Source organism: Poromitra crassiceps, assembly GCF_964638095.1.
Source record: "Poromitra crassiceps genome assembly, chromosome: 1".
Classification (NCBI taxonomy): domain Eukaryota; kingdom Metazoa; phylum Chordata; class Actinopteri; order Beryciformes; family Melamphaidae; genus Poromitra; species Poromitra crassiceps.
Window position 1 is genome coordinate 38,487,053 of NC_139623.1, and position 16,715 is coordinate 38,503,767.

Consider the following 16,715-nt stretch of genomic DNA (forward strand, 5'->3'; position numbering starts at 1 on the left):
TAATGGTGTTGTCACTCAATAAAGGCCACTTGTATATACTGTACTCTGTACACACACTCAAAAAACAACAACAACAAATCCGAGAGAGATTAGTGATTAGTGAATGTATAAATATGCAAATTATGCTTAAAACAGTATATTACAGGACAAGCATGGCTAAAAACCTGTCTGATTGCAGTGGATTATCTCGGAGCTGGCCTGCTACACGTACTCCATGGTGGTGGTCCCCCTCTACGACACACTGGGCCCCGACGCCATACGCTACATCATCAACACGGGTAAGAACGCACATGTCACAAACCACACACACACACACACACACACACACACACACAGACACACACACAAAAATGCACATGTCACAAACCACACACACACACACACACACACACACACACACACACACACACAGACACACACACAAAAACGCACATGTCACAAACCACACACACACACACACACACACACACACACACACACACACACGGAATACAACAAATTATGTATTGATCATAGATGGGGGAATAAACCATCGAGGGCAGTGGCTGTGAATATCCAGGAAAGAGCAGTAACTTTCTCTTTCACATGTATCATATCATGTTACTGTAATATTGCTGGGTGAAATCATGAAGTCATAAGACATTTCAGGGGTTTTCAGAGTTTTTATCATTTCAGGATTCTGAATGATTAACAGTAACCCAGACATGATAATTTGATTGCAGGCATTTTTTCTTTTTTCTTTTACAGTTAGTGTTTAATAATTCATGATATCTCTCATTTGCTAAATCATTAATAAGTCATTGGTGATTGAAAGTGAACAGACTGGTTTTGTTCCTCTCAGGAGTTTGTTTAGTGGTCTTGGTCCCTCCCCAGACTGGTTGTGTATGTTAACCTCTTTTACAGATCCTCTTAAAGGGATAGTTTTTTAGTTGACTGTTGAGCTCTATTTCACCTAAAATGCCCTTTGTGTCATTAGATACAACAGCTGCTCCCAACCTTTTGTAACTCAAGGCTCACTTCTTGATTCTTAAAACATTTCCAAGGATCACTCACCCAATAAATGAGAGAGAGAGAGGGAGAGAGAGAGAGAGAGACACACACACAGGAGAAAATAAACTGGTCTGTAAATAAGTGCCTCTTTCAGCTGTTTTCATTGTTATTATTATTATGATTATTATTATTGTTGTTGTTGTTGTGCAGTAATGGAAATAAAAAAAAGTGAGAATACATATTTTCACTGCATGCAGAACACTGTGTCTTTAGGACCCTGCAGCTCTTAAACCCTATCAGCGGTTCAGCGCTTCACGGCCCACATCCAGGTGTTAAACATTACAGAGGCCAAATAATACCTTCTCAGAGCATAAAAGGAGCTGTCCATCAGCACCACACAGAGATCAGAAACTAAAAGTGGGGGGCTGTAAAATCGGCCTCACCGTGACCCCATTGACTTTGTATTGGTTTGTGGCTAACTATCTGGAGCTAGTATGAGGAACAGCATGGAATGTGCTGAGAAAGACATTGTTTTTCAAAGTGGAGAAAACGTATAGAAAGAAAGGAATCTACCAATCAACATCATCACTGGTAAATAGCAAATAGGGCTAGGGTTCCAAAAATCAGAACTATCCCTATAAATTCATATCAGTTTGTGTCTGACGTGAACTCACCTCCTGAATCGGACAGACACAATGCAAAATTACTGACTGGATTCCTCTCAAAGCCTGTGGAGTTTGATCAAAGACAAACTGAATCGCCAATGTCTAGACTTTTTTTCTTTTCTTCTTCTATTCACACAAGGGTGTGGGTGCTCTTGTTTTTATTTGTAAGGTTTTTGAGGACAGGAAGTGTATACTGTACAATACAACGACAGAGGGAGTGGGAGACAGAGGCAAGGGAAAGGAAGGCCCAGATAAAACAAGATTGAGGAGAAGATGCATACAATTGAAATAGAACAAGAAACAGGCAAACATGAAAAAATGGTTTACATTATGATTGGTAGATGATGTTCAGGAAAAAAACAGGGAAAGGAAACAGTCACATACACAAAATAAAAATGGGGGGGAAATAAGAATACTGGCAACAGGAGAGATATACGGCACAGCATGGATGGGGCCATAACACATCCTATCAAGCCTCCGAGGTAGATGGATCAGTTCATTTCTGCTGGGGAGACGACCATTTGCTCTTGTGTGCTGCTGTGTGCTTTCAGCCGACATCTCCACGGTCATCTGCGACAAGGCGGAGAAAGCCCAGGTGCTGATGGGGAACGTGGAGCGGCAGGAGACTCCGGGCCTGCGAAGAATCATCCTGATGGATGAGTTTGACGCCGAGCTCCTGGAGCGCGCCCAGGGCTGTGGCGTCCACGTCCAGTCCGTTAAAGAAGTGGAGGTAACTTACAATGAAACAGACACAAAGCTGTAAATCTCTCCAGAGAGATGTCATTGTATTAGAGGACTTTGCAGTTGCATCTCAAATCTTCTAGCAACTGGCGCCATCACAGAGGAATTAGCTGTGCAGAAATAACGCTCCAAACCAGAGAGGTGAGCTCCAAACAGCTCGCAAAATGCTCTGGTGAGAAACTCCATTTCCTGGGTTCAGCCCACGCTGACTCCGCTGTGCTGACACTGCTGGGCTGACGCGATCCAATCTCACAACATTTTAGCGATGCTATTGGCTGGGCTGTTGCGCTGTGAGCGATGTTATTGGCTGGGCGTTTACAGCCCCACACGGACCTCTACACAATGTATGCGCCCAAATACCCGGTATAGTCCCCGCACAGCCAAACAAAGTGTAAACAGCACCAAAATCAGGCAGCAGGCAGCGTCTGATCACAAACACACTGCCACAGTAGTCAAGAATTCTACAAGATATTTTATTAAGGCACGTGAGAGATATGACAAAATGCATAAAAGAATAAAAGTCAAGAACTCTGAAGGAATTCAGAATTCTGACCCGGGACCTGTCTACAGGCGACCCAGCTTGGCCACCCCAGTCAAAATGCCCTGGACACACCACCTTGTGTCCTTGTGTCACCTGAAAACATTGGGGGTTAAAATATTATTTTGCAGCAAACCTGGTACCTGTCCTTTATTGTTGTAGACATGCACAGCCAATTCTGATAATGTAAAGTTGCCACCACTCTTTGCTTATGTAGCTGCCAACATTAGGCTGTGATGTCATAGCTGCCAACATTAGGCTGTGATGCCATAGCTGCCAACATTAGGCTGTGATGTCATAGCTGCCAACAGTAGGCTGTGATGTCATAGCTGCCAACATTAGGCTGTGATGTCATAGCTCCCAACATTAGGCCGTAAAAAAGGGGGAGATTTCCAGGGGCATCGGCAAATGCATGGCATGTACAAACAGGGGATGAGTGAGTATTACGTAGGAGGGTTTCCCTGCTTCTTAACCATCTGAATCTGAATCTATTGAAATTGGATGTTACATTTCTTCAGCCACACAGTCACACACATCAGCACACCCAAATGCAAAGTTCCACTTCTAGCAAGTCCAAATCACACATGATTTGATCAATACTCCAGATGCCTTGTAACATCAATAGTCCAGAAATGCCTTGTAACATCAATACTCCAGAGATGCCTTGTAACATCAATACTCCAGAAATGCCTTGTAACATCAATACTCCAGAGATGCCTTGTAACATCAATACTCCAGAGATGCCTTGTAACATCAATACTCCAGAGATGCCTTGTAACATCAATACTCCAGAGATGCCTTGTAACATCAATACTCCAGAGATGCCTTGTAACATCAATACTCCAGATGCCTTGTAACATCAATACTCCAGAGATGCCTTGTAACATCAATACTCCAGATGCCTTGTAACATCAATACTCCAGAGATGCCTTGTAACATCAATACTCCAGATGCCTTGTAACATCAATACTCCAGATGCCTTACAACATCAGTAAAGTACATGCAAACTAGAAGTGCGCTCGGAGTGTGCAGACTTCCGCCAAGGCCAATAGATACAGTCATGCCTCGTCATAGACGCTGGTATAGCTGGCTGGGGGCGTGGTCAGGGTGGGGTAAATTCTCCCGTTCTCTCCATTCAGCATAGTTAGCATTTAGCTGCTAGCCCAGCCCAGGCAGACAGGATCTGTGATTCAACCACTGCAGTAAACGCACATCTGAACAGACGTCTATGTACATGCTCTAGAATCCCAAATCCTGTAGTGTAGCGCCGCAGCACCGTCCTTTGGTGAGTCAGCCCATTGAGATATATGGGGGGTTTTACCCCATTCGTTGTGTGTGGCGTTCCCACACAGACCGACTGTATATCTATCCACCTTATTTTTGAATGCCCCACTATAAAATAATTATGGGTACAAGGTCTAACATGACTTGATTGTTGCAGCTTGCCATTTCCTTTGTTATTTGGCTGTATTCAGACCCGAATTATAAACCGGAAACTGGAGTACGTTATAAACGTTATAAATATAGTCATGTTATAAACAACTAACCAACGCTGGGGGTCCATATGGAAACAGTGTTACTCGAAATGGTTAAAAGTTAAATCAATTTGGTCATTCAGTGGCGTTTTACTGCCATGTAAAGTAACTAACGTTAGCCGCTAGCATCAGCCACAGTAGCCGACTACCCATAATGCATTACGTTATCCCAGCACCCGAACGACATTCAATGCATAAAATAAAGCTGAAAACGAAAACCAGATTTCTAAATAGCCGTTATTTTTGATAAACTGAGCACACAAGAGTAATCTAAATGGTTACTTTGACCGTCTACATTTTTTTCTAAACTTATTAAAGTGACATATTAACCCTTACGGCTGTAGAGCAGAATGGCTCTGCTGTAAAACCCTCATAGACGTTTTTTTGTCAAGTTAAAATCGTCTATTACACCGGAAGAAGCACCCATAGGCATCATGGCAGCTAGAAATAAGGTGGATAGAGGGTATGTACGTGATGTCACAGAGTCATAAGTCACTGCGGGGTCACGCCCATAGTGAGTGGCAGCATTAACGTTCAGCTTGAATGTAGTAATCAGCCTAGATAAGTTAATGACACCTGCTGCTTCTGGCCCATACCACTGGCAGACGGCACCAAAAACATAACCTACCAACAACAGCTGCGTAGGTACAGAGGTTTACACCTCATTGCCTGCAGCTAGGAATTACTGTAATATAATTTCACTGTAGCTGTTCATGCTTCGTAAACTCAGCCAAAACAAACTGGCATGTGAATGGTCCTGGCAGCCCTTGCAGATGGTTTCTCTGGAAATGTCTTCACCAATGACATATTTATTCTCCACTTCTTAACGCTATGCGAAAATGAAGCCAAAAAAAATGACAAAAAAAAAACACTGGACTAAAAAAACTATTTGCCAGAGTTACTTCCTGTCACACTTATAACTTAATGATTATGGTGTTTGGATGAACACCGAAACGTTTAGTTTCTACCTTTGTTTTTATGCCTCCGCCGGCGATAGCCAGGCCAGAGGTATTATGGTTTTGGGTTGTCCGTCCGTACATCCGTCCGATGATATCTGAAGAATGCCTTGATGGAATTTCATCAAAATTTGCCTCAAACGTCCACTTGAACTCAAGGATGAACTGATTAGATTTTGGTGGTCAAAGGTCAAAGTTTAAGGTCACTGTGACCTCATGAACGCCATTTCCAAGCTCATAACGCGATATCTCAAGAACGCCTTCATGGAATCTCTTCCAATTTGGCTCAAACGTCGACTTAGACTCAAGGATGAACTGATTAGATTTTGGTGGTCAAAGGTCAACGGTCAAGGTCACTGTGACCTCTCGAACGCGATTTCCAAGCTCGTTAACACGATATCTCAGGAACGCCTTGACGGAATTTGATCAAATTTGCCTCAAACGATGAGCTGATTAGATTTTGGTGGTCAAAGGTCAAAGTTCACCGTGACCTCACAAAGCCATTTTATAGCTCGATAATGCGATATCTCAGGAACGCCTTTACAAAATGTCGTCACATTTGGCCCAAACGTCCACTTGGACTCCAGGATGAACTCATTACATTTTGGTGGTCATAGGTCAAAGTTCAAGGTCACTCTGACCTCACCAACGCTCATTTACAGGCTTAGTAACACCACATCTTAGTAATGCCTTGACGGAATTTCTTCACATTTGGCCTAAACATCAAAGTCTGGACAGACATGAATGTCGACTTCTCACTTGGCAGAGGCATATACTGTACCCGCGGTGTGGTTGTTCTAGTTTAGTCCAGTGTTTTTTTTTAATAAATCCTTTTTAAACTTTGTATCACCTGGATGTTTGAAAATGAACTTACTACACACTGATAACAGTTACACACAGTCACAGGAGCTGCTACGGTTTGCTCATTTAAACTAGTGCAAAGACTGGTTTGGTAATAGAGAGCCCCAGGAACGAGTCCGGAAATCGTCGATGCTAACACTCCTGGTTCTTCACTGTTTTCGCCTATGGGACTTTTGAATGGGTTTTTGGCGCGATGCTTCTAATAAGGTCTCTGGGCAACGCAAGATTAATCAAACGCGAACCAGTGTTTAGTAATATCATCTTCACACATGAGGACCACTTGTATGAATTTTTAAGCTTTTACGTGCCGTTAAAAGGGCAGCTAGCTAGCAAACGGCTAAATGAGACTACACTGTTGAGTCGACTTCAAAGGACGAACACGGAAATTCTCTTCCCTCACCTGGTTCAGCCCGTTCAGCCTGGGGTAATCAGTGCACACATCAACAACAGTCCAGGTTGAGTGCTGACGTGACGTGGAAGCCTACAGTGTGTAGTTCTGGATTAGCTTAGCTCGAGCTTTTTACTTATAGGGCTCGCATTTACGCTACAAAACTCATGAAAGTGTGCGAACTCTGGTTCGCGTTTGATTAAGCTTGCGTTGCTCAGAGACCTTATTTGAAGCATCGCGGCAAAAACCCATTCAAAAATCCCATAGACAGAAACAGTGAAGAACCAGGAAGTCCGGGACTTCCGCGTTCTGACTACAAAAATACGTCATCCCTGGGGCTCTCTATCGTTCTGCCTTCTTGTAACCAGACAATGGTGATGGTGCAGAATGACCTGTGTTATCCATTAGGAAATTCACTGAAACGATAAGCTGAAACGATACTCACTATTCTAGTCACCTATATACTGTGTGTATGTGTGTGTGTGTGTGTATGTGGCGTGTGTGTGCGTGCGTGTGTGTATATATATACGCTGTATATATATATACACACACACACATACATACATACATACATACATACATACACACAAACACACAATGTGTGTAATATGTGTGTGTAATAAAGTGTGTGAAGTGAGCTAATTCCGTTTGTTTATTGTTTTGCATGTTGTTTTGTACAGGCCCTGGGCAGAGAGCACTACAGAAAGCCTATTGTGAGTACAACAACCACAATCCATTCTGCATGGAGATGTTTACCACAATACTCCTGTACTGACACGCCACCTGCAGAACTGCATCAACAGTACTGACACGCCACCTGCAGAACTGCATCAACAGTACTGACACGCCACCTGCAGAACTGCATCAACAGTACTGACATGCCACCTGCAGAACTGCATCAACAGTACTGACACGCCACCTGCAGAACTGCATCAACAGTACTGACACGCCACCTGCACAACTGCATCAACAGTACTGACATGCCACCTGCACAACTGCATCAACAGTACTGACACGCCACCTGCACAACTGCATCAACAGTACTGACACGCCACCTGCACAACTGCATCAACAGTACTGACACGCCACCTGCACAACTGCATCAACAGTACTGACACGCCACCTGCACAACTGCATCAACAGTACTGACACGCCACCTGCACAACTACATCAACAGTACTGACACGCCACCTGCACAACTGCATCAACAGTACTGACACGCCACCTGCACAACTGCATCAACAGTACTGACACGCCACCTGCACAACTACATCAACACTACTGACACGCCACCTGCACAACTGCATCAACAGTACTGACACGCCACCTGCAGAACTGCATCAACAGTACTGACACGCCACCTGCAGAACTGCATCAACAGTACTGACACGCCACCTGCACAACTGCATCAACAGTACTGACACGCCACCTGCAGAACTGCATCAACAGTACTGACACGCCACCTGCAGAACTGCATCAACAGTACTGACACGCCACCTGCAGAACTGCATCAACAGTACTGACACGCCACCTGCACAACTGCATCAACAGTACTGACACGCAACCTGCAGAACTGCATCAACAGTACTTTTATTTTAGTCTTTATTTAAACAGGTAAAATCACATTGAGACCGAAGTCTCATTTACAAGTGCGACCTGTTAACTGACATGCCACCTGCACAACTGCATCAACAGTACTGACACGCCACCTGCAGAACTGCATCAAAACAAAATCCAAGCAAAGGACGTCACTGTACCACCCACAGTTTGATTGACATCACAGCAATGGCCAATTTAAACATTGAACATTTCCAATTTTGCCCCAAGCCATTGGCTCAATGTAATCTAGGAAGTAAGTTCAGGATACCACGCATTAACTGGCCAAGCTATTCAGCTAGTTTTTACATTGTGCAGGATATCAGAGGCAGAAGCAGAATCACTTTCTTACAGTACAATAAATGATCTTTAGGGAAACTGTCTTGGTGATATTTTGCGAAATCTAACACTGCGCAAAAACTAAAAATGGATGAAAATTAATGTCACTGCCAATCTCTGAGATATCCGAGGCTCTGATACCCCCCCATAAATAAATAAATAAATAAATAAATAAATAAATAAATAAATAAATAAATAAATAAATAAATAAATAAATAAATAAATAAATAAATACAGAAAACAGTGGCATTATGTAAACAAACTGGCATTTAAAGGGTTACAATTCTGAAAATGATTAAAAACTTCGTATCTATGATGAGGACTGAAAAGATCTAGCAGAAAAAGAAAAAAAAATCTAATAACTTCTTATTAGAGGGAAAAAATGCAGCAGGGGTCTGCTAGTGAATTAAATTCACGGTTAGCAGAAGAGCAGAAGCAGAGAGCACAAGTAAATGTATTACAAGAAAAACATCAGCATAACACCACAAAAGCATTTTAGGGCCCTTTTGGGCCCCTTCTGATCCAGGGCCCGGGACAAGTATACAACCACCCACCCACCCACCCCTGTCTGCGGCCCTGATACAGAGAAAGGTGGCAGTAGAAGTGACAACAGACTTTACATCATACTCTACATATCTACATTCAATATTCAATCATCTATGCTTTAATTCAATATTTAATCATCTATGCTTTAAATTCCTGTAAAAGGGCTTGTCACCATCTTTTCTGACCTATGCTGTTTTTGTCTCCACAGCCACCAGCACCAGAAGACCTGTCCATTGTGTGCTTCACCAGTGGCACCACAGGTAGAGTAGTTGAATATAAATAAATAAATAATGCAACAGTAGCTTTTCATAACCTTTTCTCCTGGGATTGGTGGTGGGAAATGTCCAGGGTACAGTTAATTGCCTTATAATGCGACTAATCTCTCTTTATTCCTGGTACATGTATATAAAGTGTTATATTTTTTGTTATTAATTATTGACATTTTACAATCTGTGGACAACTGAGACAGTCTGATATCATGTCTCTTAACACGTTCACTGCCAATGACGTATTAATACGTCAAAAATAATCCAACGGTTGACTGCCAATGACGTATTAATACGTCAAAAAAATGAAAAAAAAAATTTGACCGTGGGATGTGCATCTAACCCTTTTACATCTCTTATATAATTATTGGAGCCACCGAACGTTTACAACCCATTCCACCGACCCACTAAGTGGCGCAGTGCTCTCCTGACTAGAGGAAGGCAAGCAAAAAGCAGCCATTCTCATGAAAATGGATGGGGGAAAACGCTTTCGTTTTCGCGCTGATTGCTGGCGATGCGGGATTGCAAATTTGCATAATAGATTACAGGTGGAACACACTTTGAAACACGCAGCATAAATATGACCAGAATCGCAAAAGCTTCTCTCAACCAAAACTCCAAGAAGCGAGCGAGTCCATCCAGACTTCCTCAAACAGCGGCCGCGCAGACAGGCAGCAGCAGCAGCAAAGCAGTGAGACTGGTGACAAACTTGTGACGGCCGCTGCAGCCAAGAAGAACGCCCACGGAGGGAGGAGTTGGAAGCAGAGGGGGGTTTCCTGCTGTTATGGAGGAAATTACTGTTCAAAACTATTGTTTAGATGTCTGACGTCTTACTGATGCCAAAAATGAATGGTTAAAGTGACTGTCGAATTTCACAAAAAGCCGTTTATCTCTGAATAATTTTTCTGACGCTGAAACCATGCTGTATTCAACTGCTAATGCTTACATAACTACTAACTCTACAAACTAACTCTTTTAGACAGAGAAAGCACACATTCTATTAGTTCTTTTGAGATATTGTGTGTTCACAAAATCTTAGCAGAAAAGAATCCTCGGGTCTTGAAAGATGAGCCAGAATCCTCAAAAAACCCCTCTGGCAGAAGCTAACTACAGTAAAAAAAAAACGTCTGGCAGTGAATGTGTTAAGTGAAAACCTTGTATCCCCAAAATGAACTTTTCAGTAACTTAAATAAAACTATGCTTTTTTTTTTATAAAGTTTTTTTTATAATTTTGCAATGTTTTCTCCCCAATTGTACTTGGCAAATCCCCCCTCCTGTCATGGTCTTTGCTCCACCCCCTCTGCCAATCAGCGGAGAGTTGTAGACTAGCACTGCTTCCTCTGATACATGTGTGCAGTTGCCAGCCGCTTCTTTTCACCTGCCAGCGAGGGGCTTCACTGGCAGGAAGTAGCATGCACACTATTCCTAGTGCAGCGACCAGGACACGTACCCTTAATCCGGCTTCCTGCGCCCCTCGTGTTGGTAGGCAGGGAATCGCTGCATTTTTGAGTTTATCCAATGGGCTTAAAGGTTTCATTGGACTTGTAACTGAAGTTTAATTGGAGTTATGAGGTTTTCACAACAGTCTATATGTACCCTCAAGCAAAACGATATCCGAAACAAGATTGATCCCACACAGAGTTTCCCTGGGCACCTATTTTGATGTCACACTCTGTGCTTGTGTGTGATGGGTCTCCTTGTCGTGTCACCGTCATGGTTTGCCACAACTTAAATAGCAGTCAACCACACCTTTGAGATAGTTTCCCCTATTTACGGCCAGCAAAGCAATGTTTTTGTAACCTCATGCTTTTCCAAAAAGGACCAGGTCACTGACCTAATATGACTTGGTGGAATTTGGGTCTAACTATATTGTTTGTTGTGACTCATTTCAACAAGTCATCATGAAACTGAACTCCCCTCGTGTATTCACTGGACATAAGACCATAGTGATTATGAAATGTGCTACAAAAATATAGCTGCATTGCCTTGCCTTATATAGTAGGACAACAAAGGATAACTTAACAATAAAGGATAACTTACCTGTGGAGGTCAGGCAGTTCATTTTCTGGCTGATCAACACTCATTCTGAATTATTAGTTGACAGGTTGGACCTGTTCAGTGTCTTCCTCTTCTTTTGGTTCTGTGCATAGGTGACGAAACCGTGGCCAGGCACCCACGGAAAGAGCCGAGCGCCCATGGGGAAATGGGGGGAGCGAGAGAGAATTTATATGCGGCCAAACGCACCTTAATGGCAATATACATATACATTGAAAAGGACAAATCCCCTGCTCCCAGCTCTCCTAGGGGAGAGCAGAGCAAGGAACTAACCATTCTACACCAAAACGGATATTGATGTGATGGGTATATACTGTATACCACTCTCATACCATGTGTGTATCACTTAGGGTGTCGGGTCATAGTCTATTTTTTATTTGTCTTTATTGAATGTTCCAAAACTACATGTTTAACTAAGAATAGGCTAATGATTATTTCCACCCACCACTTATTTAATTTGGTTACTTCCATGTCAAAAGTTTGTAAGGAACAAGGCATGCTGGGGGAAATATGCAAATGTGTTTGTCCAATGCTCCAATGGCATTGCTCTCTGTCAGAACTTGCTTGGATGTCCTAGTAGCAAAAGTAAACGCTTAAATTAATAGCAGATGACATCAGGGTTTAGCCAGCCCAGATTGCAGGGCTCAAAGAGGAAGGGGACAAGAGGACAGGATGATGATATATATTATTAGATATATCGGAGTGGGAACAAGTTGGATAAACTGTCTAAACTAAAGGCTAAACTGGTGTGGTCTGTCTGGGCACAAGATGATTGTGTAATCAGAGGGCCTGACTCAGGGCAGGGAGAGGTGACATGGAGGTGAGTGAGAAAAGGCGACTGAATAATTACATCACAACAGTTTAATCTTAATGTTAATATTCCTCTAATCTGGCTTCAAGTGTCTTGTGGCTTGTGTTGGCATGGGCACCCACTGGCAGAAACATAAATCGGCGCCTATGGTTCTGTGTGTCGGCTCCCACAGTACCAGCTTCTGTGCTGCTAGCTCTGCATGCCTGTGACAGTGATTTCAACTATGCAAATGTATTTATTTATTTATTTATTTATTTATTTATTTATTTATTTATTTATTTATTTATTTATTTATTTATTCATTCATTTATTTATTTATTTATTTATTTATTTATTTATTTATTTATTTATTTTCTTGTGAAAGATGAATTCTTTTGACATTCATTTTAAGCTTGTAGTATAGCTTTATTGCCTCTTTTAAGGGCCACAAGCCCTTAGGTTTGAGAGCACTGTATTATGTATACTGTATTACATGGTCATTTGGTAACCGGATACTGCGACTCCCCAGCAACAAAGAATGGCCCTAAGGGGAGATGAGCGTGCACTGTAATTGAATCCAGTGACAACACAGCAACAAAGAGAGACTTGATGGTGAGAGGAGACAGTAGTAGAGGACAGTATACTCCTCCACATGGTACTGTCTCTCCCTCAATTATTAAAGGGCCACTCTGGACTCCCCTGTGTCTCCTGACATGACGGAGGGACTCCTTAAGACGCTGCTCTGACCACCTCGCAATGGCAGCCAGCCACCCCACCGAGTGACAAAGACAGGATACAGAGTGCAAGAGGACAAGCTGGTGTCATCTTACCAGTGTGTCACTGCCTGCCTGCCCCTCCAATGCAACCACAACCTCATATTCACAATCTAAGGCCCGCTGGTGTGCTGAATGCTGCCACCTACTGTTACAGTAAGAGAGCTACAGTTGCCCTGCGGGTTCATTTTCCCACATACTTCTGTGCTTCTTGAGAACGCCCTCATTCTCGTTGCAACACTGTTTTAGATTCTGAATTAGAAGCAGCTTTCGTCAGAGAGGAGTAACTCACATGACACGTCTGGAAAGAGCATATTTCTCAGCAAATGCCATTACATAATATAGAGTGCAGTCATCTGATTGGTAATAACACAATAATTATGCAACAAATAGTGGGATTCTCCAGAAACCTTTTAAACACTTTTAAAATGACGGTCTCGTAATTGAAGTAAAGGGTTCATTTTAGGGTTCATAGGCTATAGCTTTTTAGAGACAAAGTAACCTAAAAGTAATTGAAAGTAATATAATCTGACAATATTCTCATTTTCATATTCTGATGGATTATACTAGTGATTGCATCTGAAAACAATAATATATTATATTTTTAAAGTAATCTTCCTAACCGTGTGTGTGTGTGTGTGTGTGTGTGTGTGTGTGTGTGTGTGTGTGTGTGTGTGTGTGTGTGTGTGTGTGTGTGGGTGCACGTGCATGCACATCTGTGCATGACAAATAAATGTAGCTTAATGATTGCATTTTCTGCAATTCAGAGGGATTTGAACCAACAACCTATTAGTAACAAGCCTGCTTCTCTTCCTCGCCTATCACCCCTCAACACAGAAACACTAAAACAAAACAACAACAACAATAAGATCCTCATCCCTAGGGGAGGGAGCAGGGAGTGAAATTCTGAGGAGATTGTGGGGAGCTAGGTGTGTCTTTCCATGACAACTCCCCACTGTCTGTCTATGAGTGAGTGATTCATCCTCTGGCAGGTGAGAGTTTCATTTTCCTTATGTGTCTTCTGTCTTCTGTCTGCTCAGGAAACCCAAAGGGAGTCATGCTCACACATGGCAATGTGGTGGCAGATTTCTCAGGCTTCCTCAAAGTAACAGATGTAAGTGATTCTCCGCTATCCCCTTCTCTGGAAATCTGTCTGTTGTAATTATCCCCAGGATTAGACATTTCCACTTCTTAGAATGATTTTACCAAGACCGCTTACTTTGCTGACCGAGGCATCATTATAGAGCAACAAAAACCACACTGCAAAACACAGTCTTATTTCATTTTTGCCTACACCGCAACTTCTGTTTTTCCTGAAGTGGAGTTCCTTTTCCAGTTTTTCTAAACCCACCTGACTGTTTCCCCTCCTTCTGTCTGTCTGTCTGTCTGTCTGTCTGTCTGTCTGTCTGTCTGTCTGTCGGTGTCTCTCTCTCTCTCTCTCTCTCTCTCTCTCTCTCTCTCTCTCTCTCTCTCTCTCTCTGTCTGTCTGTCTTCTGCAGAAAGTAATTTTTCCCAACCAAGATGATTGCCTCATCTCCTTCCTTCCGCTGGCCCACATGTTTGAGAGACTCATCGAGGTAAACTGGCTGAAACTTTTATCACACGTGTTTTATTTGCTGGCTTCAACATGTTGTGTGTGGGTGGGTGGGTGGGGGGGTGGGTGCATGTGGGCGATGTTGTGGGGGTGTGTGCATGTAGGCATTTGATGAGGCCTATTTGAGTGTCTGGGAAGTCCTGTCCTCCTCCAAACTCTGATTTGGGCTTTGCACTCAGTCTGCCTCGACATGCACTGGTGGGATATTGCATCACATCCTTTTCAACTCTCACACACAAACATACTGACACACACACACAGCCACATATTGCTGTTACTGTACTTGTGAGGACCTTCACTAACTGTATTCATGCCCTACCCTTAGATCGTTCACTAGATGCTGCATTTACTCCTAATTCTAATCTTGACCCTAACCTCCACATCCTAACCGCTTAAAGCCAAAGTACCTACACTTTGGAGGAGTTTTCTAATCTTTCTACCCTTGTGGGGTCCTCATTACGTAGTGCCTCTATGCACTCAATGCACTCTTGGAGTTCATCTCAGTTACTCAAGTGTCAAAACACACACACACACACACACACACACACACACACTTAAACAGACTCGCCGAGTCTGTTTATGCAATCGCACAAAAGACCACAGGAAATGGTAGCGCCCAACATCCCCTGTATCTATCCCCCCCTCCCCCCACCTTCACCTGGTTCTACCCAGAGTCACTGAGGTTAGTTTAATGGCTGCCTGGTTCTACCCAGAGTCACTGAGGTTAGTTTAATGGCTGCCTGGTTCTACCCAGAGTCACTGAGGTTAGTTTAATGGCTGCCTAGTTCTACCCAGAGTCACTGAGGTTAGTTTAATGGCTGCCTGGTTCTACCCAGAGTCACTGAGGTTAGTTTAATGGCTGCCTGGTTCTACCCAGAGTCACTGAGGTTAGTTTAATGGCTACCTGGTTCTACCCAGAGTCACTGAGAGTTTGGTTAGTTTAATCGCTGCCTGGTTCTACCCAGAGTCACTGAGGTTAGTTTAATGGCTGCCTGGTTCTACCCAGAGTCACTGAGGTTAGTTTAATGGCTGCCTGGTTCTACCCAGAGTCACTGAGGTTAGTTTAATGGCTGCCTGGTTCTACCCAGAGTCACTGAGGTTAGTTTAATGGCTGCCTGGTTCTACCCAGAGTCACTGAGGTTAGTTTAATGGCTGCCTGGTTCTACCCAGAGTCACTGAGGTTAGTTTAATGGCTGCCTGGTTCTACCCAGAGTCACTGAGGTTAGTTTAATGGCTGCCTGGTTCTACCCAGAGTCACTGAGGTTAGTTTAATGGCTGCCTGGTTCTACCCAGAGTCACTGAGGTTAGTTTAATGGCTGCCTGGTTCTACCCAGAGTCACTGAGGTTAGTTTAATGGCTGCCTGGTTCTACCCAGAGTCACTGAGGTTAGTTTAATGGCTGCCTGGTTCTACCCAGAGTCACTGAGGTTAGTTTAATGGCTACCTGGTTCTACCCAGAGTCACTGAGGTTAGTTTAATGGCTACCTGGTTCTACCCAGAGTCACTGAGGTTAGTTTAATCGCTGCCTGGTTTACCCAGAGTCACTGAGGTTAGTTTAATGGCTACCTGGTTCTACCCAGAGTCACTGAGGTTAGTTTAATTGCTGCCTGGTTCTACCCAGAGTCACTGAGGTTAGTTTAATTGCTGCCTGGTTCTACCCAGAGTCACTGAGGTTAGTTTAATGGCTACCTGGTTCTACCCAGAGTCACTGAGGTTAGTTTAATTGCTGCCTGGTTCTACCCAGAGTCACTGAGGTTAGTTTAATGGCTGCCTGGTTCTACCCAGAGTCACTGAGGTTAGTTTAATGGCTGCCTGGTTCTACCCAGAGTCACTGAGGTTAGTTTAATTGCTGCCTGGTTCTACCCAGAGTCACTGAGGTTAGTTTAATGGCTGCCAATGGCTGGGGGTGGGAAGAAGGGAGGGGGGAGGGAGGAAAAGGAGAAGGGGAAGGGGGTAGAGGGAGGGGGGGATGGGAAGAAGGGAGGGGAAGGGGAAGGGGAAGGGGGTAGAGGGAGGGAAGGGGTAAAGAGGGAGAGGGGGGATGGGAAGAAGGGGGGGGTAGGAGAAGGGGGAGGGTGTAGAG

General features: G+C 43.5%; 1 protein-coding gene across 1 annotated transcript in view; it reads left to right on the forward strand.

Annotated features, from left to right (window-relative positions):
- Positions 1 to 16,715, forward strand: part of acsl6 (acyl-CoA synthetase long chain family member 6) — a gene marked incomplete at both ends in the record, with an annotated part of 94,912 nt that overhangs the window by 55,348 nt on the left and 22,849 nt on the right. Inside the window, 6 exons of the mRNA XM_083646527.1 lie at positions 179 to 278; positions 2,207 to 2,385; positions 7,355 to 7,387; positions 9,364 to 9,415; positions 14,080 to 14,153; positions 14,539 to 14,616. Of these exons, the coding sequence (XP_083502653.1) occupies positions 179 to 278; positions 2,207 to 2,385; positions 7,355 to 7,387; positions 9,364 to 9,415; positions 14,080 to 14,153; positions 14,539 to 14,616 (516 nt within the window). The remainder of the gene's footprint in view (positions 1 to 178; positions 279 to 2,206; positions 2,386 to 7,354; positions 7,388 to 9,363; positions 9,416 to 14,079; positions 14,154 to 14,538; positions 14,617 to 16,715) is intronic.